At 40.3% G+C, this 26,487-nt stretch overlaps 4 protein-coding genes across 6 annotated transcripts; all 4 read right to left on the bottom strand.

Moving 5' to 3' along the window:
• Positions 1 to 2,285: 2,285 nt before the first annotated feature.
• On the bottom strand, positions 2,286 to 4,150 carry LOC121908112 (tripartite motif-containing protein 16-like). The gene has a single exon (XM_042427825.1). It carries the CDS (start codon positions 3,999 to 4,001, stop codon positions 2,331 to 2,333), a length of 1,671 nt encoding a protein of 556 aa, XP_042283759.1. The 5' UTR covers positions 4,002 to 4,150; the 3' UTR covers positions 2,286 to 2,330.
• A 4,430-nt stretch (positions 4,151 to 8,580) lies between these two features.
• LOC121908110 (tripartite motif-containing protein 16-like) lies at positions 8,581 to 10,396 on the bottom strand. Its single transcript, XM_042427823.1, has one exon. The coding sequence runs from the start codon at positions 10,316 to 10,318 to the stop codon at positions 8,648 to 8,650; it is 1,671 nt and encodes a 556-aa protein (XP_042283757.1). The 5' UTR covers positions 10,319 to 10,396; the 3' UTR covers positions 8,581 to 8,647.
• A 3,228-nt stretch (positions 10,397 to 13,624) lies between these two features.
• On the bottom strand, positions 13,625 to 18,087 carry LOC121908116 (zinc finger and SCAN domain-containing protein 31-like). Of its 3 annotated transcripts, none has more exons than XM_042427834.1 (4): positions 17,609 to 18,087; positions 17,009 to 17,106; positions 16,837 to 16,927; positions 13,625 to 15,940 (listed from the first exon to the last, which is right to left on the bottom strand). In XM_042427834.1, exons 1-4 carry the CDS (start codon positions 17,925 to 17,927, stop codon positions 15,084 to 15,086), a joined length of 1,365 nt encoding a protein of 454 aa, XP_042283768.1. In that variant the 5' UTR covers positions 17,928 to 18,087; the 3' UTR covers positions 13,625 to 15,083. The 3 variants fall into 3 exon arrangements, with proteins under 3 accessions (XP_042283768.1, XP_042283766.1, XP_042283767.1); XM_042427832.1 differs by having other exon boundaries at positions 13,625 to 15,943; positions 17,609 to 18,086; XM_042427833.1 differs by having other exon boundaries at positions 13,625 to 15,943; positions 16,837 to 16,924; positions 17,609 to 18,084.
• A 2,392-nt stretch (positions 18,088 to 20,479) lies between these two features.
• Positions 20,480 to 25,383, bottom strand: LOC121908117 (zinc finger protein 648-like). Its single transcript, XM_042427835.1, has 3 exons — positions 24,384 to 25,383; positions 22,151 to 22,214; positions 20,480 to 21,551 (listed from the first exon to the last, which is right to left on the bottom strand). Exons 1-3 carry the CDS (start codon positions 24,744 to 24,746, stop codon positions 20,620 to 20,622), a joined length of 1,359 nt encoding a protein of 452 aa, XP_042283769.1. The 5' UTR covers positions 24,747 to 25,383; the 3' UTR covers positions 20,480 to 20,619.
• Between the last annotated feature and the right edge of the window lie 1,104 nt (positions 25,384 to 26,487).

Raw genomic sequence — 26,487 nt, 5'->3', positions numbered from 1 at the left:
CATCTCCATAGGACACAGGAAGGCAAAAGCCCTCACCTATATGTGGCCTTTGACCCCTTAACCTGTCCTGTCTACTCCAAGACCCAGGATGTTACCTCATCTGAGCCTAAACAAGAATGGATAGAGAAGATTGGGCATCCTAAAACACATTCCTTCTCCCAAGGACATGCACACATTAACAAAGCAAATGATCATTCTTGCACAACTCTGCACATTAAAATGATTAGCCAATCCTTTGGTCTTTCATTGCCTTTACAGGGTCACTGCAAATCAATACAAAGTTGTTCTGAGTGATCACCTTTATCCTATGATGAAATATTTCTATCCTGATGGGAGCGATCTCTTCTGGGATGACAATGTCCCCTTTTCACAGGGCATGAGGGGTCACTTAATGGTTTAATGAGTATGAAAATGAAGTGAATCATTTGTTATGACCCTCACAGTCACCAGATCTCAACCCAGTTTAACACCAATGGGAGATTTTGTACTGACGTGTTAGACAGCGCTCTCCACCACCATCATCAAAACACCAAATGAGGGAATATCTTTTTAAAGAAAGGTGTTCAACCCTCCAGGAGAGTCCAGAGACTGTAGAATGTCAAAGCTGAGGAACACCATTCTTCATGTTTGGAAATGCTCACTTTTATTACACAGGAAATTCTGCTCTGTTAAAGTTAAACAGCTTTTAATTTTCATGGTGGGTTCATGATGACAAACAGAACCAACATGTATGAACTGCACACCAGTCTCCCTCAGGGTCAACCAATCACACACTGTGATATCAATCTGTTGTCATGACTACCCCACTACTGTTATGATGATGTGCTGCCACCTGATGGCTGCTTCCTGTCACTGCTCACACACAAAAACAGCAGGTGTCAACACAAATCTTCACCAAACATCTATGATGAACTCTTAATGGCTTAAAACTAGAATGAACATGTCAAGTTCTCCTGATATTGATTCTGATTAGACTGAATGCAGCTTTTCATATGTTTGTTATCATTATGAGAAAATGATTCCTAAATGACTTCTGGACTAGAAAAGGTGGAGTAACTTTACCTGTGATGGTGCAATAAATCAATCACAGTTGTCAGAAACACTAATCATGACAGTTTTAGATGCATTTCTTTGTTGTCAGTTAAGCATCAATAACAGAAAGTCTTCAGCACAACAGGCAGTTTTGTGGATTGAGAGATTAAACCCCGAACAAAATGAGTCACAAGAAGTTTGAATCAAGTCTGGATTCAAACTTTACAACCCAGAAGCGTCTGACTGTGAGGTGACAGAGCTAAACACTGAACCAACATGACAGCCTCATTCTGAACTTTCATCTTCATGAAAATCAACTTCAACATTAATGAAATGACCTCAAGTTCACAATTACACATAGATGTTGTTTTATGTTCGTCACGACTCAACAAAACATCTTCACACCCAAATTTGACCAAATTAATTTTTTAAAACTATTTTTTTCAGTTTTTTTAGGCCTGTGTAACAAATCCTCTTTATTGACTGAATGCACAAATAAAATCTCAGTTTGTTAAAAGCAACAAGTGATAGAAAACTCTGCTCATTTCTCTGTGATGAAGCTGTTTTAGTGAAGAAAGCTGAAAGTACAGAGACTGACTGACAAACGTTCTTCTGCTCTGAACATGAACTCTGTACTTTGTGGTGTTTCAGGAGGAAAACTGCCTCAAATAAACTCTCATATTAGTTTCACATTTTCTCCAGAAGCTTTGAACGAGATCCTGAGATGAAGGCAAAAGAAAATACTTTGTTCATTCTTGACAAAAACATCTTTATTGATTATATAAAGCTTCAGATTGTTCACACATCCATTCAGTAAAGTCTGTTAAATGACTCTTGATCAATGATTTCATGTTCAGATTCACTTCATCCACACAATCAGTTAGTTTAACCCAGAATATCAGCTATGTACAACAACATAATAAATGATCTCCTACTTATTATCAACATAATTATAGTTCTATAACACATTTTTTTACAAATTTGCAAAGTGATGAGAACAAAATATGTATGATGAAGGAAGTTCTGCTGTTTTCTCTGTTTAAGAAACAACAACACACAAATACATCAATACAAACATGAAACTAACATTTAGAACAAAAAGAAGTTTATATTTTCATCTGAAGAAACATCAGTGAAGGTAAAAGATGTCATCATGAGCAGTGATAGCCTCCATGGATAAAAACACACAGGAAAAAGTGACATTTAAAGAAACTCAAAACATCATCAGAACAACAAATGATAAAAAAGTGTTGACAATCCCAGTTTGATTGACACATGAAGTCTGAAATGACTTCTGTCTATTTGAGTTTACACAACTCAGCTGTGGCTCCAGAACCAAGACTAAGTCCAGCATAGAGAGGCTGAGTGAATGTGGTCTGGACTCTGTGGAGGAGAGTCATTGTTTCAGAGACGCTGTAGAAGGACAGAATACCTGCACTGTGATCCAGGTACACTCCTACTCTGGAGGAACCAGGACCTGAGACGGGAGTTGAGACATTGTTGAACCAAAACGTATAACTGTTACTGACACATCTTAAAGCCCAAGATTTGTCATTACATCCAAATAGACAATCATTTGAGCCTCCTGCTCTCCTGATATTCTTGTATGCGATTGCTACACGAACTGCTTCCCCTCTCCATTGCACCTCCCAGTAACAACGTCCAGTCAGACTCTCTCTACTCAGGACCTGACACCATCCAGTGAATCTGTCTGGGTGACTAGAATAAGACTGTTTTTGACTCATAAATGTTGCTTTTCTGTTCCCCTCAGATAATAACACCTGTGTGTGTGCTGTGTTTGGATCCAGTGTGATTTCATATGAATATTTTAAGAACTCAGCTCTGGTCTTGGGTTCTCGTTCTGATAGTAAAACGTCCACTTCAGTCCCTGTCAGTGAGATGTTTGTCCATTTCTCCCTCAGGATGTCCCGTAGTTGATCTCTGAGCTCTGACACAACTGCTGTCACATCCTCAAAGTATCTCAGAGGACGGATATTGATGCTGGATGAGTCTGTAGGTTCACTGAGTTGTGACAGTGAGGGGTAGTTGTGTAGAAACTGGTTGTGATCCTCTGTGTATGAGAGCTTCTTCAGTTCAGCGTCTTTCCTCTTCAGCTCAGTGATCTCCTGCTCCAGCTTCTCCTGAAGCTCTTTGACTCGAATCACTTCAGTTTCCTGCTGGGATCTGATCTGCTGCTTCACATCAGAGCTTCTTTTCTGGATGAGACGGATCAGCTCAGTGAAGATCTTCTCACTGTCCTCCACTGCTTTATCAGCAGAGTGACTGACGGCCTCCACCTCCTGTTGAAGCAGCTTCACATCTTTCTCTCTGCACTGGATTCTCTGCTGGATGTTTTGTCGACTCACCTCGAGCTCTCTCTGCCTCTCAGTCCTTTCTACTGCAGCTGAGACTGTGTCGTGGCCTTTATGTTTATCCACAGAGCAGAGATAACAGATAATCTGCTGATCAGTACGGCAGAACATCTTCATCACCTCATCATGACGAGAGCAGATGTTCTCCTGGAGCTTCTTGGAGGGGTCGACCAGCTTGTGTTTTTTGAATGCAGGTGATTCATAGTGAGGTTGGAGGTGTTTCTCACAGTAAGAGATCAGACACTGCAGACAGGACTTGAGAGCTTTCAGCTTCCTCACAGTGCAGACATCACAGGCCACATCTTCAGGTCCAGCATAGCAGTGATCAGCAGGAGCAGCTTGGAGTCCAGTCTTCTTCACCTCCTCCACTATATCTGCTAACATGGTGTTTTTCACCAGGACAGGCCTCGGTGTGAAGGTCTGTCTGCACTGAGGGCAGCTGTAGATTTTCTTCTCATCCTCTTCATCCCAGAAACCTTTAATACAGCTCATGCAGTAGCTGTGTCCACAGGGAATAGTCACCGGATCCTTCAGTAGATCCAAACAGATTGAACAGCAGAATTTTGCTCCGTCCAGCTGAGCTCCTTGCTGCGCCATTTCACCTCTCAGTGGCAATGACTGTCTGAGTTTCACTTTCTGAGAAGTGAAACTAGTTTGAGCTCTGATCTAAACAGCATGTGTTTCTGCAGTGAATGGAGGCTGCAGCTCTTTTACATGTTGGTTACACCCATCTTCAAACTGTAGATCTGAAGGGGAGGGAACAAGGAAATATGTGGACAGACTGGAGCTTGTTGTGTTTGAGAGCAGGAAGAAGAGGGAGGAGTTATCAAGCTATGATTCATTCCAGGAGGAGGAGCAGTTTGAGAGAGATACTATGTGTTTAAACCTTTTTTTATACAATGAAGCTCACGTCTCATTTGAAAACACTGGTCACCTGCTTTCAAGTGTCAAAGTCATCTTGGGAATTTGGGAGAGATCTACAGATGACTCCCCATTTTTCTGAATCACTGTATTCTCCTAAAATCCAGCTCAGTTCAACTTTTTCTTAAATGCAACATTTCAAACACAATAGATAAAGAATGAAGACATGAAACAATCTTGTAAAATATTGAATTTCTCAAAATGTTGATTAATTAATGTTCAGTATTAGTGCTTTTAGCATTTTAAACTCAGAAATGTTTTAAGATAATTGATTAGAAGCTATATTCTAATGTTAGATCTAAAAAATTCAAAAAGTAAATAATGTTGTTGCAGCTCTGAATCCCACAGGACATGAATTCACCAGATTATTTGGCTCTGCAGTTAAACTGGAGAGCCAAATAATAAAACTGTAATGATCCGTGTTACCCTCCGTCCAAAGCTGTGATCTACTTGTTTCATCACAGAACAAAGAAATATACAGTACTGTGCAAAAGTTTTAGGCACCTTAGATGTTTAGATTCTTATCCCTTATGCAATACCATCAGGGAGGTGTCTGATCGGTCCCAAATTTATTCATGACATGACAATGACCCCAAGCATGCAGCTAGAGTCATAAAGAACTATTTTCAGCAACAAGAAGAATGATGAGTCCTGCAACAAATGGTATGGTTTGGCCCCCACAGAGCCCTGATCTCAACATCATGGACTCAATCTGGGATTACATGTAGAAGCACCTCAGATGGCCTAAATAATAAATCCACAGAAGAACATTTTTTTCTCCAGGATGGTTACAACAGCCTACCTGCAAGTTACCATGAAAAACCATGTTAAAGTAAACCAAGGTGAACTGCTGCTGTTTTAAAGGCAAAGCTGCTCAGAACAAATATTGATTTCATTTAGCTTTCTGCTGTTTACTCAACTTTGTAAGAAGTTAATTGATAAATTAAAACAATTTATAGCAATATTTTTGTAAGTATTCTCACTTTACTTTTAATGACTAAAACGTTTGCAGTATATTATTTTGTTTTTCTTTTTTTTGTGTGTGAATTTAAGAAAAGGAAATCCACGTGCTTTTCCCGTTTTTGTCTTCAAATCGGCAAATTGGAATAGAAATTAAACCAAAACCAGAAAACAACTTGTTTTTCACATTTATTGATATATTGATATATATATATATATATTATCTGCCCCGACTGCATCTCTATAGAAACATTGTCATTGGCTTTGCTTTCTAAACTTCTTTCTGTAACAGCAGCAGAAAAACCAGTGAGCCTTGATTCATGATCCACCACTGAAAAGACTAATAGAAACACCAGTAAAGGTAAAAACGTTGGTGTAAATGTCCCCAAAACAACTGATTATTGGATCCACTAAAGACAATCTGTCAGGGAAATTTTCAGAAACAATTCTACTGGTTATTACTCACAGGTGAGTAGTTGTAGTTCAACTTGTGAGTCGATGTTCAGTTCTGGTCCACCAGTCAGTGCACAGACCATCTGACCATGTGACCTCTCTGTGAGTCGCCACCTTATTGTGGTGGAGGGGTTTGTGTGCTCAGAGGATGCTGGCAGCTGTGTTATCTGGAGCAAAGCTCTTGGTAGGGTCTCCCACGGCAAACTGGTCCCCAGTGATGAGCCAGACGAAGAGCAATTCATGTCAGGACTTAATGTCAGACACGTTACTGGAGCTTGTACAGCACCACCCACAAGGAACAACCAGCCTCAGTTTTAAAAAAAAAATGATCCTGCAGATTTTCATTTAGAAATAGGTTCATTTTATCTCAGGTTTCCTGCAGATCCTTATTTTGAATTATGGTCGGTCTTAAATTCTGAATCAATGCAGACTCACAGGATTAACTTGTTTAAATATAAAATACTTTGGACTTTGGTTTCGACTCAGTCAGGTCCGGCTGAAGGTAACAGATTGAGGAAGTAAACAAAACAGAGGAGAGGACTTTGCTCAGCCTGCATTGGTTTACAAGACACCATAAATTCAAACAAGCCAGGACCAGAGGACAGCTTGTACATTGTCAAACAACAGAGAAAGAAAATAAAGAAACAACCGAAGCATTTTTCACCTTCAGACCATCATTGAGTAGGACAGAACTCCCAACTCACTGACAGAAGCTTACTATGTATTACTGAAATATCAAAATAAACACTAATTAAATCTTGTTTCCTACTTGTTTAATGGGCTGTTAAAGTGGATGAAAGGTTGGTAGATATTCTGTATGTCCAGAACTGCTGAGCTAGTTAACTTAATGTCTAAAACTTGTGTAATTTCTTGAGTCGTGAGGTTTCATACAGAATTAACTCTGAAATAACAAAATTAAAAAGTGCTCCAGTGGCTGCTGGTTAATCAGTTGAAGCTTTGTATTAGAACAGGACTATTTCTGTTGGCCTTGACTCAGTCTCAGGCTCATGTTGACTATTTACTTTGAATAACAAAAACATCCCTATCAATAATAATAGTGATATTGATTTCAAAGGTATCGCTCAGACCTAATGTGCATTTGTTGGTTTTGTTACATTTTCCATGTTGAGGTCTTAAAGAGCATTAAAAAGTGTGCAGCAACCCTATGAAGCTAATAGTAAATGTCCAATTTGAAATGTAGAAGTGTTCCAGCAGTGCAGAGACAGAAGTGATTTTAATTACCTAATTGAATAACAAATAATGAGCCCTGTATATACACAGTTTGTACTACAGATGGGTCTCTATGACGACCGAGTAATGTGATATCAGAGTTTTTATAACTTGTGAATGTGACTGTTGAATGTGAGCTGCAGCGCGACAAAAAGACACAAACTGTGTAACAGAGCTGCTTCATCATGTGACCTCTGAGACAACCGACTGCAGGTCAAACAGATCGGTTTGTCTTTTGCTGCTTAATTTAACAAATATTGAAATAAAATTATGTTTAAAATACTGTATACAGTTTCTAAAATGTTTAAAGTGTAATTATAAATTGAAAAAATCTAAACTTGTTTTATTTCAGAGTTCTGTGGTGATTTGAAGTTGTTTGTTCTGGATTATTTTCTCTCTGCTTCAGTCGTGGTTGGAGACACTTTTTCACCTTTTTCCTTCATGTTTGGAAAAATCCTCACATTTATTACACAAGAAACTCTGCTTTGTTAAAGTTAAATGGCTTTTAATTTTCATGGTGGTTCATGATGACAAACAGAACCAACATGTATGAACTGCACACCAGTCTCCCTCAGGGTCAACCAATCACACACTGTCATCTGTTGTCATGACTATCCCACTACTGTTATGATGATGTGCTGCCACCTGCTGGCTGCTTCATGTCACTGCTCACACCTGTCCACAGGTAACACAGCTGATCTGTTTTTAGCTTCACTTCTTTTTTGGACTCTTGTTGTGTGACTTGTTTTGTGTTTCGGTGCAGCTGTTAACATCTGTGTGTCTTTCTGTTCACAGGAGCTGATTTCTGTCAGTCAGTCCTGGTCAAACATCAGGAAGTGGACCAATGTGAGGATACTGAAACATCACAACTTCTCCTGTTTCCTGTCATCACACACACCTCTGTGTCTCTGAGCCACAAACTGGCTGAAAGTCGGGAACTGATGAAGCCAAACTCTGGTTTGTCTTTTACCCACATCCCTGCTCTTTACTTTATTATGATTTGGATGCTTAACAAACAGTAACATGATAAAGGAGATGAGCAACAAAACAGCAGGTGTCAACACAAATCTTCACCAAACATCTATTATGAACTTTTAATGGCTTAAAACTAGAATGAACATGTCAAGTTCTCCTGATATTGATTCTGATTAGACTGAATGCAGCTTTTCATATGTTTGGTATCATTATGATGAAATGATTCCTAAATTACTTCTGGACTAGAAAAGGTGAAAAGGAGATAATTATACTTCTATAACACATTTCTTTACAAATTTACAAAGTGATGAGAACAAAATATGTATGATGAAGGAAGTTCTGTTGTTTTCTCTGTTTAAGAAACAACAACAAACAAATACATCATTACAAACATAAAACTAACATTTAGAACAAAGAGAAGTTTATATTTTCATCTAAAGAAACATCAGTGAAGGTAAAAGACGTCATCATGAGCAGTGATAGCCTCTATGGATAAAAACACACAGGAAGAAGTGACATTTAAAGAAACTCAAAATGTCATCAGAACAACAAATGATAAAAAAGTGTTGACAATCTCAGTTTGATTGACAGCTGATCTCTGTGCAGTTCAGAAACACCACAGCAACGAGCTCTCAGAAACAATGGAGACAAAAAAGTGAAGAATTACAACAGAATCTGACGCATGAAGTCTGATTGACTTCTGTCTATTTTAGTTTACAGAACTCAGCTGTGACTCCAGAACCAAGACTAAGTCCAGCATAGAGAGGCTGAGCGAATGTGGTCTGGACTCTGTGGAGGAGAGTCATGGTTTCAGAGACGCTGTAGAAGGACAGAATACCTGCACTGTGATCCAGGTACACTCCTACTCTGGAGGAACCAGGACCTGAGATGGTAGTTGAGATATTGTTGAACCAAAATTCATAACTGTTTGTGTCACAAAATAAAGCCCAAGATTTGTCATTGTATCCAAATATACATTCATTTAAGCCTACTGCTCTGCTGATTTTCTTGTATGTGACTGCTACACTAACTCCTGTCCCTCTCCACTGCACCTCCCAGTAACAACGTCCAGTCAGACTCTCTCTACTCAGGACTTGACAATAATCAATGAATCTGTCTGGGTGACTAGAATGAGGCTGTTTTTGTGTCATTCGCTCTGCTTTTCTGTTCCCCTCAGATAATAACAGCCATGTGTTTGCTGTGTTTGGATCCAGTGTGATTTCATGTGAATATTTTAAGAATCCAGTTCTGGTCTTGGGTTCTGGTTCTGACAGTAAAACGTCCACTTCAGTCACTGTCAGTGAGATGTTTGTCCATTTCTCCCTCAGGATGTCCTGTAGTTGATCTCTGAGCTCTGACACAGCTGCTGTCACATCCTCAAAGTATCTCAGAGGACGGATATTGATGCTGGATGAGTCTGTAGGGTCACTGAGTTGTGACAGTGAGGGGTAGTTGTGTAGAAACTGGTTGTGATCCTCTGTGTATGAGAGCTTCTTCAGTTCAGCGTCTTTCCTCTTCAGCTCAGTGATCTCCTGCTCCAGCTTCTCCTGAAGATCTTTGACTCGACTCACTTCAGTTTCCTGCTGGGATCTGATCTGCTGCTTCACATCAGAGCTTCTTTTCTGGATGAGACGGATCAGCTCAGTGAAGATCTTCTCACTGTCCTCCACTGCTTTATCAGCAGAGTGACTGACGGCCTCCACCTCCTGTTGAAGCAGCTTCACATCTTTCTCTCTGTCCTGGATTCTCTGCTGGATGTTTTGTCGACTCACCTCGAGCTCTCTCTGCCTCTCAGTCCTTTCTGCTGCAGCTGAGACTGTGTCGTGGCCTTTATGTTCATCCACAGAGCAGAGATAACAGATACTCTGCTGATCAGTACGGCAGAACATCTTCATCACCTCATCATGACGAGAGCAGATGTTCTCCTTGAGCTTCTCCAAGGGGTCGACCAGCTTGTGTTTTTCAAAGGCAGGCAGTTCATAATGAAGTTGGAGGTGTTTCTTGCAGTAAGATATCAGACACACTAGACAGGACTTGAGAGCTTTCAGCTTCCTTCCAGTGCAGACATCACAGGCCACATCTTCAGCTCCAGCATAGCAGTGATCAGCAGGAGCAGCTTGGAGTCCAGTCTTCTTCAGCTGCTCCACTAAAGCTGCTAACATGGTGTTTTTCCCCAGGACAGGCCTCGGTGTGAAAGTCTGTCTGCACTGAGGGCAGCTGTACATCTTTCTCTGATCCTTTCCATTCCAGTGTGTTTTAATACAGCTCATGCAGTAGCTGTGTCCACAGGGAATAGTCACCGGATCCTTCAGTAAATCCAAACAGATCGAACAAGAGAAAGTTTCTCGGTCCAGCTGAACTCCTTGCTGCGACATTTCACCTCTCAGTGGCAACGACTGTCTGAGTTTCACTTTCTGAGAAGTGAAACTAGTTTGCGCTCTGATCTAAACAGCATGTGTTTCTGCAGTGAATGGAGGCTGCAGCGCTTTTACATGTTTGTTACACCCATCTTCAAACTGTAGTTCTGAAGGGGAGGGAACAAGGAAATATGTGGACAGACTGCAGCTTGTTGTGTTTGAGAGCAGGAAGAAGAGGGAGGAGTTATCAAGCTATGATTCATTCCAGGAAGAGGAGCAGTTTGAAAGAGATACTGTGTGTTTAACCCTTTTTTAACAATGAAGCTCACGTCTCATTTGAAAACACTGGTCACCTGCTTTCTGGTGTCAAAGTAATCTTGGGAATTTGGGAGAGATCTACAGATGAAGCTCAAATCAACTTTTTCTTAAATACAACATTTCAAACAGAATAGATAAAGAATGAAGACATGAAACAATGTTGTAAAATATTGAATTTCCCAAAATGTTGATCAATTAATGTTCAGTATTAGTCCTTTTAGCATTTTTAACTCAGAACTGTTTTAAGATAATTGACTAGAAGCTATATACTAATGTCAGATCTAAAAAATACAAAAAGTAAATACTGTTGCAGCTCTGAAACCCACAGGACATGAATTCACCAGATTATTTGGCTCTGCAGTTAAGAAATATATATTATTTTGCTTTTCTGTTTTTCACATGAATTTTAAAAGATGGAAATATATGTGCTGTTTTCGTCCTCAAATTGGCAATTAGAATAGAAATTAAACCAAAACTTTTTCACTTTTATTTTTATATCTACAGACAGCTGACAAGTTAAAGGAAACACAAGTCCAGGCCTGAATACTTGACCCCTACAGTGAGGGGGTCTGGTGGCTCTGTTATGCTGTGGGGGGCATTTTGCTGTCATGGTTTGGGTCCATTTGTCCCCTTAGAGGAAAGGGTCACTGCAAATCAATACAAAGTCATTCTGAATCATCAACTTTGAGTATGAAAATTATGTGAATCATATGCTATGACCTTCACAGCCACCAGATCTCAACCCAGTTTGCAGTCAACACCTATGGGAGATTTTGGACTGACGTGTTAGACAGCGCTCTCCACCACCATCATCAAAACACCAAATGAGGGAATATCTTTTTAAAGAAAGGTGTTTAACCCTCCAGTAGAGTTCAGAGACTGTAGAATCAATGTCAAAGCTGAGGAACACCATTCTTCATGTTTGGAAAATCCTCACATTTATTACACAGGAAACTCTGCTCTGTTAAAGTTAAACAGCTTTTAATTTTCATGGTGGGTTCATGATGACAAACAGAACCAACATGTATGGACTGCACACCAGTCTCCCTCAGGGTCAACCAGTCACACGCTGTGATATCAATCTGTTGTCATGACAATCCCACTACTGTTATGATGATGTGCTGCCACCTGCTGGCTGCTTCCTGTCACTGCTCACACCTGTCCACAGGTAACACAGCTGATCTGTTTTTAGCTTCACTTCACTTCTTTTTTTGGACTCTTGTTGTTTTGACTTGTTTGGTGTTTCAGTGCAGCTGTTAACATCGGTCGGTCCTGATGAAACATCAGGAAGTGGACCAATGAGAGGATACTGAAACGTCACAACTTCCCCTGTTTCCTGTCATCATACACACCTCTGTGTCTCTGAGCCACAAACTGGCTGAAATTTGGGAACTGATGAAGCCAAACTCTGGTTTGTCTTTTACCCACATCCCTGCTCTTTACTTCATTATGATTTGGATGATTAACAAACAGTAACATGATAAAGGAGATGAGCAGCAAAACAGCAGGTGTCAGTATCAGATTCGTTTACTGGAATCTAATAATCACACATATTGCATTGACCTCTTTTGGCAAAGCTTCTTTTAAAGATTAAAGGCACACGCTGTCTCCCAAAATAACACAGTATAATAGTAAGGGAAAATAATGTTAAGTGGTACTATGGTCTCCACATGGCTGTATTCTTTCCATGAAGGTTGGAATATAGTCCTCAGCAGTACAGTAATGTACTTAAGAACAATCTTTAAGGTACTTCACCTGATTTCGATTTCATGCTACTTCACACTTCCACTCCACTACATTTATCTGATGGCTGTGATTTGACATAAAATATAGAGGTAAGCTTGTCAAATACAACATATTGTTAAAGATTAAAGAAGCTTGTTGTGCTGCATATCACTACCAATTTACTTTCTCCTACATTATATATTTCTCAACAAACTTCAGAACAAAGTCCAGAGGTTGTGATACGTAGCACCACAAGCTAGTAAAACTGTAAGCAGAGCTGCATTCCTGCACATGCTCAGTAGCGTCCGCCTTACACACAACTACTCTCCAGAGAACTGAAAACATGATCGCTGTTATTAGTCTAAACAAACTAACATGACCAAACTCTTCATAAACTTGTTTTTGAGTGGAGGAAGATGGAGCAGCTGTGGCTCAGGAGGTTTGATCCCAGACTCCTCCAGTCCATATGTCGAAGTGTCCTTGGGCAAGATACTGAACCCCAAATTGCTCCTGAATGAAGGCTGTGCCATCAGTGTGTGAGTATGAATGATTAGAAAACTCCCGATGAGCCGGTTGGCACCTTGCATATTAATGTGTGTGTGAATGGGTGAATGTGGCGTGTAGTGTAAAGCGCTTTGAGTGGACTAGAAAGGCACTATATACATTAAATGCAATGTAGACTTTAAAACAAGTTTAATGCTTGGAATGACATTGTTTGATGTAATTTGGGTGAACTTTAGAATAAACGTTGGGACAATTTGTTCAACCTTAAAGAGGAGAGAGGAAAGTGAGCCAGTAATTAAAGTAAAATCATTAAATTCAGGTTTTTACACATTAACACTGTAACAAACTGCCCCATAAGAAAACTAGAAAGGGCTGAGAAGATGCAAATCTCCACTAAGGCTGCACAAACCTCTACATTTGTTATTTAAATAATTATCTGTGTTATAAATCAGCATCTTGATCCACAACTGCATCAAAATATACACTGGTTAACAGGCTGGTGATGCATGTACCATATTATTCTTTATTCAGGTAAGTGCAGTGGTTAATAGGAACATTTGTGAATGAAAATATTCAGTATCTCACAATGTGAAGAGATGGTATCTTAAAAAAAAAAGATTTCGAGATATGTTAAAATACAAACGTGATGACAAAAGAACTTCCTTCTCAGAGATGATGATGAACAAAAGCTGCTGTTGTTGGCTCTCTGTGTGGTTATTCTAACCCCAAAGAAACATCACGCTGTCAGATAACCTTTATGAATCATAAGAAACACCAGAGTTTAGAGCTGCCTTTATTTATTTATTACAAAATGACATGATAATCGTAAAAAACTGTTCATGACAGTATCACAAAATGTAAACATGGCATTTATTGTGTTTTTCCTCATTCCACAATAAACTTTGAACTGATTAATAGTGAACATACAGGAGTTATTATGGGGGGAAAAGTTGCAGATGTTACCTTTAATCTGCAAACAAACGCATGCAGATGATGGATTCATCCGAAATAACAAAAACAATTTTATGCTTCTGAAGGATTTTAATTGCTGATGTAAAAATGTTTAAAGACGAAATTCGTACTATCGCAACTTTACAACGTTACATATCTCGAAAATATCAGCTTTTCAGAGACAAACGGTGTTTTCAAAGCTTTCCTCCTCAGTACGATTTATTTGGGCAGATCTGAATGCAGCGATTGTACTCAGACTAAAACAAACGTCCAATAATAAACTAATTCTGGAGCAGTTTGTGATCTGAACTTTTTTTTCACATATTGTATGCAGAAGGAATCCCCAACAGCTGCAAACACAAGCTGCTACTTGCTTAAAGGAGGGCCGCTTTCGGTCGACACCAGATGAGGTTTTACATCAAAACGCGTCAGCAGATCTGTCAGTCCACTGGTGACTTTTTTATTAACAGTGGAGTGACTCGTAACCACAGTTCACTGCAGGGCTGTTGTGTTGTATTGTGAGGTGTAGGGCTGCAAATAACAGTTATTTTCAATTAATCTGCCAGTTATCTCCTTGATTCATCAATTAAAGGTGTAATACACGACATTCAGCCTCATTGGATGTCAGCAACTATTTGCTATGTAGAGATATAGCAGAGTAATGGCATCCTGAGCAGAGAATGAAGTCACACTCCATCTGTGTATGTTGTTATCCGAGTTTCTCTGTTCTTTGTTTTAGTAGCCGGTCCGGCCGTGTGTCCGTTTCCAACATGGCGGCACAGTGTCACAAATTTTCTCAAACTACAGCTAAACATTAATTGAATTGAGTTTCCTGATGTAGCTGGTCAGGTGATTCTTCTTTTCCTAAACTTTATTGAGTAAACGACGTGCACATTTTTATTTTCGTCTGAGATGGTGCTCTAGTGCGACATCTAGTGGGGCTGAATGTCACATGTTGCACCTTTTAATTGTTTGATTTATAAAACAGTGAAAAATCCCCGTCCAGTTATCCCAGAGCCCAAGATGAAGTATTCAAATGTCTTGTGTTGACAGAAAAACAGTCCAAACCCAAAATTATTCAGTTCACACTGATACAAAACAGAGAAAAGCAGCAACTCCTCACATTGGAGAAGCTAGAACCAAAGAGTTTTGATATTTTCCTAGTTGCAGATTGATTTTCTTTCAATCGACTAATCGTTTCAGCTGTAGTGACGTCTTTCACTGTCAGTGTGCGTGGCTCCTGTAGGATTTGACCCCTGACCTCATTCTCCCATGAGCCCACCTGTCACTGAGACGTCGGAGCGAAGCGTTTCTCTCCTGCGTGGACGGTAACGTGGCGGCGCAGGTGGCTGCCGGAGATGAAGGTCTTACCGCAGTACGAACACCTGAACTGCTTACAGTCCGTGTGCACGGTCATGTGGACCTTCAGGGATCCGGACTGGGCGAAGCGTTTGCCGCAGTGGATGCAGCCATAGCGCTTCTCGCCAGTGTGAACGCTCTGGTGGCGTTTCAGGTTGCTGGAGTCGGAGAAGCGTTTGCCGCAGAGTGCGCAGACGAACGGCTTCTCGCCCGTGTGGACCCTCATGTGCGTCTTCAGGTTCTTCAGGCAGGCCAGAGTTTTACCGCAGCAGTTGCAGACAAACGCCTTCCCGCCACTGTCCTCTCTGCTGACGCCGTCCTGACGTCTCCACCCGTCCCTTCTGATAAAAGCATGCTGCGTCTCTGCTGTCTCTTTCCTTGGCTCATCTGCAGGTAACGGCGCCCTCTGCTGGCCGTCCTGGAAGCCTGCAGGCTGCTGGTGCTCTGCTACAGACAGAGTCACCTCACTGACGGCAAACGGGAAGCTGCTGCATAAATCAGACGCAGCTGAAACACTCTCGCTGGTGTTCAACACGTATGAGCAGCCCGGGTCCTCACGTAAAGGATTCTGGGTACTGCGGGGGGCATGTTGGACCTGTGGCTCGTACATCAGACAGTCATAACTGGCCGCGTCGCTGGTGTCTGACATCTTGCTGGTGTTGGAGCTGACATCACCACCCGTCCACGACAGAGACGCGCCGCTGTCCTCTACTACTTCCTGTTTGGCCAGCAGGGGCGGAGCTTCTGTTTCCATCTGCTGTCCTTCAACAACACAACAGAAATCTTCTGGAGAGAAAAGGAAAGCAGGATATCACGATTTTTATACTTTTTTCAAGCATACAAATCAGCAGATTTCAACAGTATTTTGCACGATTACGGTTGACATTATCACAATTATTTGGCTCAATAAATATATTGTGAGAACTGTTTCATTTAGTTACAATAGCGATTATCTTTTATGATTCATTATAGATTAATCTGTCGATTATTTTCTTGGTTAATTAATTAGTTATTTTATCTATAAAATGTCAAAAAATGGTGAAAAATGTTTCTCCAAACCCCAAAGCTGCAATCTGAAATGTCTTGTTTTGTCCCAACCAACAGTCCACAAAACCAAGATATTTAGGTTATACTTATATAGGAGTAAAGAAACCAGAAAATATTCACATTTATGAAACTAAAATCAGAGGATTTAGACTTTTTTCTTAAGGAATTACTCAAAACAATTAATCAATTATCAAAACCCCGACTACACACTGCTTTTTGTAAGACGTCAAAAGCCAAAAAGGTTGGAAACCACTGGTTTCATCTTTAACAATGTGTTGTATTTTAAAGGCTTGTTATATTATCCATTGTGTCAAATCTTCATCTGAAAAGTAACTAAAGCTGTCAAATAAATGTAGTGGAGTAGAAAGTACAATATTTATAAAGTAGCATAAAGTAGCATCAAATGGAAATAGTCAAGTAAAGCACTTCAAAACTTCAGCACAGTCCTTGAGTAAATTTACTTATTTACTTTCCATCACTGAAGTCTGAAAACTAAATATATTCACTTAATTGTTATACATGTTGAAGAAAAACAGAGATTGTTTTCTGCTTGTAAAATAGCTGAAATGATTGACTGATTATCAGAATAGTTACTGATTATCGCTGCAGCTCTGTGTGTAACTTGTACTCACTTTCCTGCTCGGACTGAGACCAGGACTCATCGTCATCCTCCACCTTGATCACTGCGGTCGTCAGTTTGGCCGACTCACCTGCAGCAGGCTGCTGTCAGAGCAGAGATAGAATAAAACTGAGGGAAGAGGACAATGAAGGAAATCTGTGAAAGACTTGTCTTCCTCCACTCACCGCCTGCTGTGTGGTTTCATGTCCGGAGTCTGAGGATGGGTCAATATCTCTGCACCGTGGTGTCTCCTGGGGGGACACTCTGGACAGCGCCGCCCCACCTGGAGGAGACACGGTTAAAGGTACAGAGCAAGGTAGCAGGTATTTTACAAAACAACGACAGAAGAAATGTCATAATGCATGGTCTTTTTTGCTGGTTTTAACTTATTTGTTTTTTCATGCTCTTGATTGATGTTATTGTCCCACAATGCAATTCCCATTTAATATAAAAAAAACTTCTCATTTTCTGTCATCACAAAACGGTAAAGAGAATGGTATCAAACTACGCTTTCTAAGGTCAAGAAAAATGAACTTAACGCTCATTTAAGTGACTAAACATTGTTTGGATAATAACAAATCCCATGTAAATACCGATGGGACAGTGTTTGCGCAGGGTGTGCAGTTTTCCAGATGTAAAGCAAACACAACACAAGCCGGATCAGCGTTGCATTCATATTTTAACGTTAAAAAAACAGAGATTCATTCGCTTTCTAGTTAAATCAAATTTTAACGGTTACTTTTTTTTTTTTTTAACTGTCAGTAAATTCAAATTTTAACCGTCACCTCCAGGTGTTCTGCTCCTCCGCGGTTCGTTGCCGGGGTGATGAGCGGGCAGCGGAGCTCGTGCGCGGCCGCTCGCGAGCAGCAGCGCGGTGCCGCTGGCGGTGGCCACGGCTCGCAGGGCGGTCGCGCGGGCGGCTCGGAGCTCCATGAGCCGCAGTTTCCTCCGCAGCGCCTCGTTCTCTTTGCGGCTCCGCGAGATCTCCAGCTGCAGCACCGCGTAGCCGCCGTCCACGAGCTCGCAGATCTCCGCCACTGCCGTGTTGGCCAGCACCTCCATGATGGATGCGAGCTGCGCGTGGAAGGCGGCGGCCGGAGACATATTTTATTCCTCCGCGTGCGTTTGTCGAAACAGAATAATCCAGATTACGGCCTCGTGGCAGGTGACAAAAACAGAAACGCACGCGCCCGCTGCGTTTATCTGACTGGCCTCTCACCTGATGTAAACAGTTTCGAGACAAACCAGGAAGTGATGCGAGAGTAAAAACAACCAGAGACAACACGGACTGCGCATGTGCAAAGTATCCTTTTACATTATTTTCGGTATTTTCAGAAATATTGCAGGTGTGACAACGTTAGAATGGTAATCATACGCACATTCACACATGCACGAAAAACATGCCTCAATGAAATATATGAATTAAAGATAATTGAGTTCAAATACATATTTATTTGATATTTGATTTTCAGTAACAGTTAACAATTATTTCATTATCGATTGTTTAATCTCTTTAAAACACCCAATATTCACTCAGAAAAGATAACAAAAACCAGCAAATATTCACATCTGAGGAGCTGAAACCAGCAAATTTTGGGGACATTTGCTTAAAAATTATACTCAAAGAAGGGGGGCAAGTAAAAGTCAAAATGTGTTACACTCAACTTTGTCCAAAACCCAAAGATATTTTATTTTTTTCCTCATTACTTACATTGAAAGCACATTTGAAGGGAATAATAACAGGAAAACCTCTCTCAGTGTTCATATGGTGTTTTAGGAAACACTTAAACTGTGAACTTATTCTTTAACTCAAGGTCCACCACTAGTTTTTAGAGCTTTCTCAGTCTCCCAAACTAACACTATTTCCATGAAAACTGAGCAACCCTAACTGCTGAAGAAGAGCGTGCTGTGGATTTTTGAGTTTAACTATAGTTCTATAATACTTTAACACTCAGTATTTAAAATGTGGCTAAATATCAAGAGAACAAATCTCAGTAAATATTCATAAATATGGATGGGACCTTTCTGCACAGATTGTGCAGTTTTCCAGATGTCAAGAGATGTAAGAGTTCAAACTAATGATTATTTTCATAATAGATTATTCTTAAAAACACCCAACATTTTCACTCATAGATGCTGACAGAAACCAGCAAATGTTCACATCTGGGAAGCTGAAACCAGCAAATTTTGGGGATATTTGCTTAAAAATATGTACTCAAAGAAGGCGGGCAAGTAGATGTAAAAATATGTTACAGTCAAATTTGTCCAAAACCCAAAGATATTTTATTTACAATGATATAAAACAAAGAGAAGCAACAAGTCCTGCAACAACAGAATAGTTGGTATTTTGGCTTGATAATGAAATAAAAGATAAACTGATTATGTTCGTGATTAATTTTTTGTTGATTAACTAAGACACATACATCATGTAACATGAGAACCTTATCTCAATAACATTTTTTAATCACCTTTTGTTTCTTATAACCTTAACGAGATAAAAAACAAAAACAAAAACAAACTTGTGACCTTGAGGTAACAGCAGCATTTAAAAAAAATGAAATCACAATCTTTGCTGCTTTTAGGTTTTTTTTTTACATTTTTATTTATAAGTCAGTTTTATAAAGAAGATACAACATGTAAATCAGACAGCTTTAGAGTCGTTGGAAGGTTTATTTTTTACCATTTGATGGAGCTACGCTAGCAGTTTCCCTCTGCTTCCAGTCTTTGTGCTAAGCTAAGCTAAACACACCCTGGACCTAACTCGATGATGAAACTGACATCCCTCTTCTTATCTGACTTATTATAAGAGTGTCACAAAAGTTTGTCATGTTAGTTTAACAAAATACTCACTTTAAATACTGTCAAACATCTCCTTTGGGTTTTAAATACCTTAAATACCTTGTGTGGCGTGTTACTGCTGCACATACCTTCAACAAACACAAATCTGTTGTTACAAAGGTAATAACTGATACAAAACAAATTTCAGAACTTGTTTATTAACCAAGAATGACAAACTTGTACTGTATGTGACTCATACAGTATCTTGCTTCTCACACAACAGTTAACTGGCCTGAAATGTGTTTGACCTGTGCAACAGACTTTCAGTGTTTCAGACATATTTTAACAGCAAAGACAGAAATCATTAGAAACCTCTTTCAAATTTCTCACCAAAGTGAAGCTATTTTAAAAATGAGACATGATTTTATAGCCTGACATTGCCAGACCACTTGCGGATTAGTCTGGAACCTCTCTGTTGATTCTTGATTTCCAAGGGTGCAGACCAAAATGCCTCTGGACGCAATTGGATAGACCTACAATCAATCAGAGCTATGAAATGTGGGACGTAGCGCTGAGCCACGTAGCGCTGAGCGGCAGAAGTACAGCAAACACATCTTTCTTAACAATAAAATCTTTAAGTGCAGTTGTTTTTTCTTCCTTTAGAGAAAATATACCGTCCAGTGCATTTAATACTGTCACAACAGTGGATTCAACAGACAGTCCCACATCAGCGGCAGCCATCTTGGTTGTTTACAAAAATGCATCAATGACGCTCCCCTGTACAGTCATCGTATCAAACCTGTCCCATTTTATATAAACGGCTGTGATTGGCCCAACCCAGGCCAGGTTGGCTGGAAATCTGTCGGGGGGGGGGGGGCTCAAAGTAAAACTTACAATTGGAGAAGCATCATTTCTATAATTCCATAATTTTGTTTTAAGTGGCTTTTCCTTAATATAAAAATGGATATACAGAGCACATAACGTTTTGGAATAAAACCTATGACTGATGTGAAATGGCTCAGACGTCGGGGTGACATTTCTTCATGTGTAACGTGAGGCTGTATTTGACGATGAAGCTCCTGGAGCAGCGGGTGCAGGCATACGGCCGCTCTCCAGAGTGAATGCTCAGGTGCGACTTCAGGTGAGCCGACTGCGTGAACTTCTTGCCGCACTGGCTGCAGCTGAACGGCCTCTCCCCCGTGTGGATCCGCATGTGAACGTCCAGGTTCTGAGACGTGGCGTACGTCTTGTTGCAGATGGAGCATATGAAGCGTTTCACTTTGCCCGCCCCGTTACAGCGCTGCGATGGACCTGATTGGTCCCTGTAGACGGCGAAGTTCATCGTGTCGGCCTCGTCGTACCCGAACGCGGAGTTGCTGCTTTCAGATAGCTGGCAGTCTGTGGGCGTCGATCCCGAGACGTTGATCAGCTTGAGGCCGAAAGCGTCGCCGTCCATGTTTTCGTTTTGGTGAAACTGAGCGAAGGCCATGTGGCTTTTGGACTGTTTGCTCCACGTCGGAGTGAGATCCAGTTCTGCTCCGTCTGTAGACTGAGACTGAGAGTCGATCAGAGTGCTGTTGGCGTAATACACCTGTCTGCTGGCGCTCGACATGGGAGGAACCAGCGAGCACTCCTGGTGGACCAAATGGATGTCAGGGTCCATCTGCGAGGAGTACGAACAAACCAGCTCGCCGCCGGCTTCCATCTCGTCACCGCCGAGCTGAGCGGAGCAGCCCGGCTCGCTGCGAGGAGAGTCCAGACTGTAGACGGACACGCTCTTCTTCTGCGTCTGTTTGGATGTCGTCGGACTTATCAGTGTGAGCTCAGAGGACGACTTCCTCTCAGCGTCTTCGTTTCCCGGCCAGGGTCTCTTCATACTCCGGCCGGTTGGAGACGACGTGGCGCTCTCTCTGGCTGCAGCTGTCGCTCTGTCAGCGGGTGCTTTGTCCCCTGAAAGAAAAGACAAAACATATTATCACCAAGCTAAGAAAGATCACAACACTGAACCAGTCCATATGAATGAAGCTTTTAGTGTTTTAGCGCTGAGTCAGGCCTTATGTTTTCAGCATAAAGTGAAAAACATGCAGCAAAACAAGCCAGTTATATTTAATATATACATGAAAGTCACTGAAGCAACAGCTGACATGCAGATTAAATGCTTCTCAGTTGCAGAAATGTGTGAATACAATAACTGATGGCCGAGAGCTGCCACCGTCACAGGAGTCACTGTTGTTTTTTGGTTTTTTGCTGTTAGTATTTTTAAGTTATCATGCCTCTCTTTCCTTATGTTTTTTGGAACCAAAGTTCTCATGAGCCCTGGTTTTCACTGAGTTTTACAGGCAGCACTTTGAATTTTCAAACACATTTATTCTTTAAATTAAAAATGCATCAAAAGCCAAAAAAAACACTGAATTATAAACAGTGCAGTAAAGTTGCTGTGTTGGCAAGACGGTGACAGATCCATGAATTTGAAGGTTATTTTTTTAAGTACCCAGCTTCATATGCAGCGACTCCACACGCGGTCCAGACCCAGAGATTGAGAAACTCACCTTCCCCCTCGAAGGTGTCGTTACTGTCCGAGTCTTCATCTTTGATCAACACCACGTCTGGAAGCTGCAGAAGATGAACAACACTGATGTCACATCTGATGATTATTATTCAAATTTAAACAATTAAAGTAAGCAACCAGGAGAGTTATGTGTTTAATACATGAGATATTGATTTCATATCTGTAAAAGTTCACTAATACTATACAAATGTTGTGACCGACGGTTAATTGAAATATTAATACACTGACCATAGATTAGCTTCCACATCGGTGCTTTTCTATAGAAACTTTAGAGTGACCATTGTTGCTATTATATTTTTAATCCTCATTATCTCAACATCTCATTGATGATCACGTTATCTCAACAGCAGCTTTCTGACTTTTTTTTTTTTTTTTTTTGGAGATAACGAGGTAATTAACAACGAGAAAACGACTTTCAGCCCAAGGCAACAAGGCTGAGATAAAAATAAATTTAAAAATGCCTATCTTGAGATAAGTTATCAACATCACCCCCCCTGTCAGCATGCACAGAGCATGTGCAGAGGTTTGCAGCAGAGATAAGGTGATAATTAACTTCTGATCTAGAGATTATATACACACCTTCTGCACCATATGCAGCATTTCATGTATATTTTTAAGGCGTAATGGCACAATATGAAAGGATGCAATGACTTGTCGCCTTCCACATGATGAATAATATTATTACAGTAGAAATTAAATGTCCATTAAGTCCAAAAATATGCATATATATGTATATATTTATTTTATGTTTTTGTTAACTTGAGGTTTAATATTGTGATAATAACTTGTTGGATGTTGTTCCAACTGTATATATATATATTATATATATATATATATATATATATATATATATATATATATATATTTACAAGGCATCATTTTAAAGATGAATTTTGACCTTCAGAGCTCCAAAACAAACGAGCCAAGACGTCACTTTTGTTTAGTATTTATGAGGGTGCTGCTGAGCTGATAAAAATCTTACATTTAACTGATAAAAACACGTCTACTGCTGTGTTCCTATGGAAAAAATAATCATGATGACAATTATTTATTAAAGATAAGTCTGCCATTCATTTTAGTGGTTAATCATTTTGTTAGAAAATTGTGAAAAAATATCCTTCACAACTTCCCGCAGATCAAGGTGACATAGTCACATGTCTGTCTGTTTTGTCAACAGGCTGAAATCCAAATTTAGAGCTGAAATGATTAGTTGATCAATTGGTTATTTGATTCACAGAAAAATAATCTGCAACTAATTTATTAATTGTTCTCATTTTCACACAAAAATACTAAACTTTGTCCAGTTCCAGCTGGTCAGGGACCAAACCTGTACTTTTACTTTAATACTTTAACTACATTTTACTGATAATACTCATGTGCTTTTACTTTTACTTTCATGCAGGACTTTTACTTGTAATGGAGTATTTTTTCGTCGCTGTATTGGTATTTTTTACTAAAGTAAAGGATCTTTGTACTTCTTCCACCGCTGCGTTTCCCAAGTTGAGACTCTGTTTCAGATTCCCAACAAAGATGGAAACAGGTTGAAAATCTTATTTATAATTCAGAGAACAGAATATGTTGTGACCCGGATGTTTGGAGGAGTCTTTGGTGATTCTGAAAATACCGTCAGAACTACGGTAACGATATTATCAATCAATCAATCAGTCTTTATTTGTATGAGCTTTTCATACAGGTTAGCGCTGATCAATGTGCACCACAGATGAGCCGATAATAAGCCAATAATAAGACAGAGCAAGTGATTGATTTCCGAGAGGACTAGCCTAATAAATATTTATCTATCGACACCGCAAAGACAACAAAAAATACAAAAAAACTATCTGAAACCAATGTGACCAATGAGAAAATGTAGTAAAATAGATTTAAAAGCTATAACACAGTAACAGTAGTAAAATAGGGTGAAATAAAAATAGATTAAAAAGACAAAACAAAATAAAAATGATGACAATGAAATACACTAAAATAGATTTATCTATATAATAATGATGATGATGATAATAACAACAACAACAATAATAATAATAATAATAACAATAATAATAATAATAATAATATAGTTTTTTTTAAAAACAGATAAAAACAGATTAAAAAGACAAATAAAATCGATGAGAGGGATAAAAATATATAATAATATTCATAATAATGAAACGGAGCTGAGGGATATAATGATGGAGCCAGGCCGGGCGTGTGTTTACCTCCTCCCGCAGGAAGACAGCAGCTCCTCCGTCTCCTCCTCCAGCAGCAGCGGTGTCTCCTCCATCATCGCCCCGCTGCTGCTGCTGCGGTGTTCCCGCTTGCTTTGAGCCCTCCGCGGCCGCTACGACGACCCCGGGTTCCGCCTTCTTCCCCCCGCAGCTCCCGCGGACCACAATGGACTCGATGAGGTGCAGCTTCTTCCTCAGGTCGTCGTTCTCCTTGTGGCTCCGGCTGATCTCCATCTGCAGCACAGCGTAACCTTCATCCACCACCTCGCAGATCTCCGCCACCGCCGCTTTGGTCAACGCGCCCATGATGACGGACAGCTGCTCGTGCAGAGCCTTGCTGGATAAAACCGACATCCCGTCGCTCGAGAGGACACCAGGCCGGACCGAGACTCCTGCTAACGGGCACCACGGAGCTCCAGCGGGCTCTGAAACAACCGGAGAGCTGGGTGCGTACGTTAAATCTGCCTGTCGCCTCTGACCACAAAGGAGGGGAAATATTTTGTTTCCTTGCCTTCCGCGATATATTTTTCCTAGGAAGGCGAAGCCACGACCCGCCCTCCTCTGCCTCTGATTGGCTTAGCCTGATATTCTTACCCCTAACCCAAACCAGTCTCACTCCTCATGTCTGATCCTTACCAACCTAAACAACGAAGGTACCGAGCACTAGCCAATCAGAGGCAGAGTAGGGAGGGCCATGACTTCGCCTTCCTAGGAAAAATAATTTGGCTTCCCTTCCAATTCGCGTTTCCGGAATAACATTACTCCTTGACTTCAAACTAAAAGTCTGTTGTTGTTTTTGTTGGGTGTGAAAGACAACAGCATCTGTTGGAAGGAGTATTCAGATCCTTTACTTAAAGATCCTCTCCAGGCATGTTTTAAGATGTATATAAAATATTCAACTTTGAAAAATACTCTTGTCAGAAATATAAAATAGCATCTACTCCTTGTCCTTCATTAACAATCCCAGAAAATATACGACTATATTTCACAACAGACGAGATGTCTCCTACTTCACTGTAAAGGTCATTCTCTATGTTTGTGCACTGGAGGATTCAAGTTTCCACATCACATTTCTGCAAGTCGAATATTGGACCAGGATTGGCTTTTAAACCAGTTGTGATATCACAAATCATGCTCGTTGGCCCGCCCCTTAAAATTGGGTTTTCAATGAGCTCAGAGAAACTTTCCACTTTCAGTAAAATTAAGTACATAAGTATTATGAGCTTTATGTAGTGAAAGTATTGCAGTAAAAGTACATAAGTATTATGAGCTTGATGTAGTGAAAGTATTGCAGTAAAAGTACATAAGTATTATGAGCTTGATGTAGTGAAAGTATTGCAGTAAAAGTAGTGGTTTGGTCCCTCTGACTGATATATTATTATATATGACATCATTAGATTATTAATAGTGAAGCATCAGTGTTAGAGCAGCATGTTACTGTTGTAGCTGCTGGAGGTGGAGCTAGTTTACACTACTTTATATACAGTTAGCTAGTTTAGTCCAGTGGTTCCCAACCTAGGGGTCAGGCCCCTCCAAAGGGTCAGCAGATAATTCTGAGGGGTGGTGAGATGATTAATGGGAGAGGAAAGAAGAAAAAACAAAGTTCTGATACACAAATCTGTTTTCAGTTTTTGGACTTTTTCTCTAATCTTTGACTTTGCTGAAATATTGGATCATTTGAACATTTACTGAAATGAAAGCATGTGAGAAGTTTAGAGGGAAAAATCACTATTTGGTGGAGCTGTTAACAACTCATAGACATGTGAAATGTGACCCCGACTACACACTGCTTTTTGTAAGACGTCAAAAGCCAAAAAGGTTGGAAACCACTGGTTTCATCTTTAACAATGTGTTGTATTTTAAAAGCTTGTTATATTATCCATTGTGTCAAATCTTCATCTGTAAAGTACCTGATTGACATAAAGTAATCCAGCTCCGGGCCAACCTCAGAGCCAGCTCTCCTTACCAGTCTGTCCAGCCGCATAGCGTCCCTCTTCTTAATGCTGCCTCCCCAACACACCATAGAATAGAGAACAACAACAGTGGCTACAACCGACTGGTAAAACATCAGCAGGAGTTTCCTAAAGGACCTCTT

This window comes from Thunnus maccoyii, chromosome 12 (genome assembly GCF_910596095.1).
Source record: "Thunnus maccoyii chromosome 12, fThuMac1.1, whole genome shotgun sequence".
Lineage (NCBI taxonomy): Eukaryota > Metazoa > Chordata > Actinopteri > Scombriformes > Scombridae > Thunnus > Thunnus maccoyii.
The sequence above is the reverse complement of the archived record's forward strand: the minus strand, read 5'-3'. Positions and strand labels throughout refer to the sequence as shown.

What these genes read in the sequence shown, in the direction of transcription:
- LOC121908112 (XM_042427825.1), bottom strand. Translation starts at nt 4,001, where the DNA reads ATGGCGCAGCAAGGAGCTCAGCTGGACGGAGCAAAATTCTGCTGTTCA.
- LOC121908110 (XM_042427823.1), bottom strand. Translation starts at nt 10,318, where the DNA reads ATGTCGCAGCAAGGAGTTCAGCTGGACCGAGAAACTTTCTCTTGTTCG.
- LOC121908116 (XM_042427832.1), bottom strand. Translation starts at nt 17,927, where the DNA reads ATGTCTCCGGCCGCCGCCTTCCACGCGCAGCTCGCATCCATCATGGAG. An exon ending in GAGGAGCAGAACACCTGGAG is followed by an intron (nt 17,107 to 17,608) that starts GTGACGGTTAAA and finishes TGTCTCCTCCAG; the next exon opens with GTGGGGCGGCGCTGTCCAGA. An exon ending in ATGAAACCACACAGCAGGCG is followed by an intron (nt 16,928 to 17,008) that starts GTGAGTGGAGGA and finishes CTGCTCTGACAG; the next exon opens with CAGCCTGCTGCAGGTGAGTC.
- LOC121908117 (XM_042427835.1), bottom strand. Translation starts at nt 24,746, where the DNA reads ATGTCGGTTTTATCCAGCAAGGCTCTGCACGAGCAGCTGTCCGTCATC. An exon ending in CTGTCTTCCTGCGGGAGGAG is followed by an intron (nt 22,215 to 24,383) that starts GTAAACACACGC and finishes CATCTTCTGCAG; the next exon opens with CTTCCAGACGTGGTGTTGAT. An exon ending in CGACACCTTCGAGGGGGAAG is followed by an intron (nt 21,552 to 22,150) that starts GTGAGTTTCTCA and finishes CTTTTCTTTCAG; the next exon opens with GGGACAAAGCACCCGCTGAC.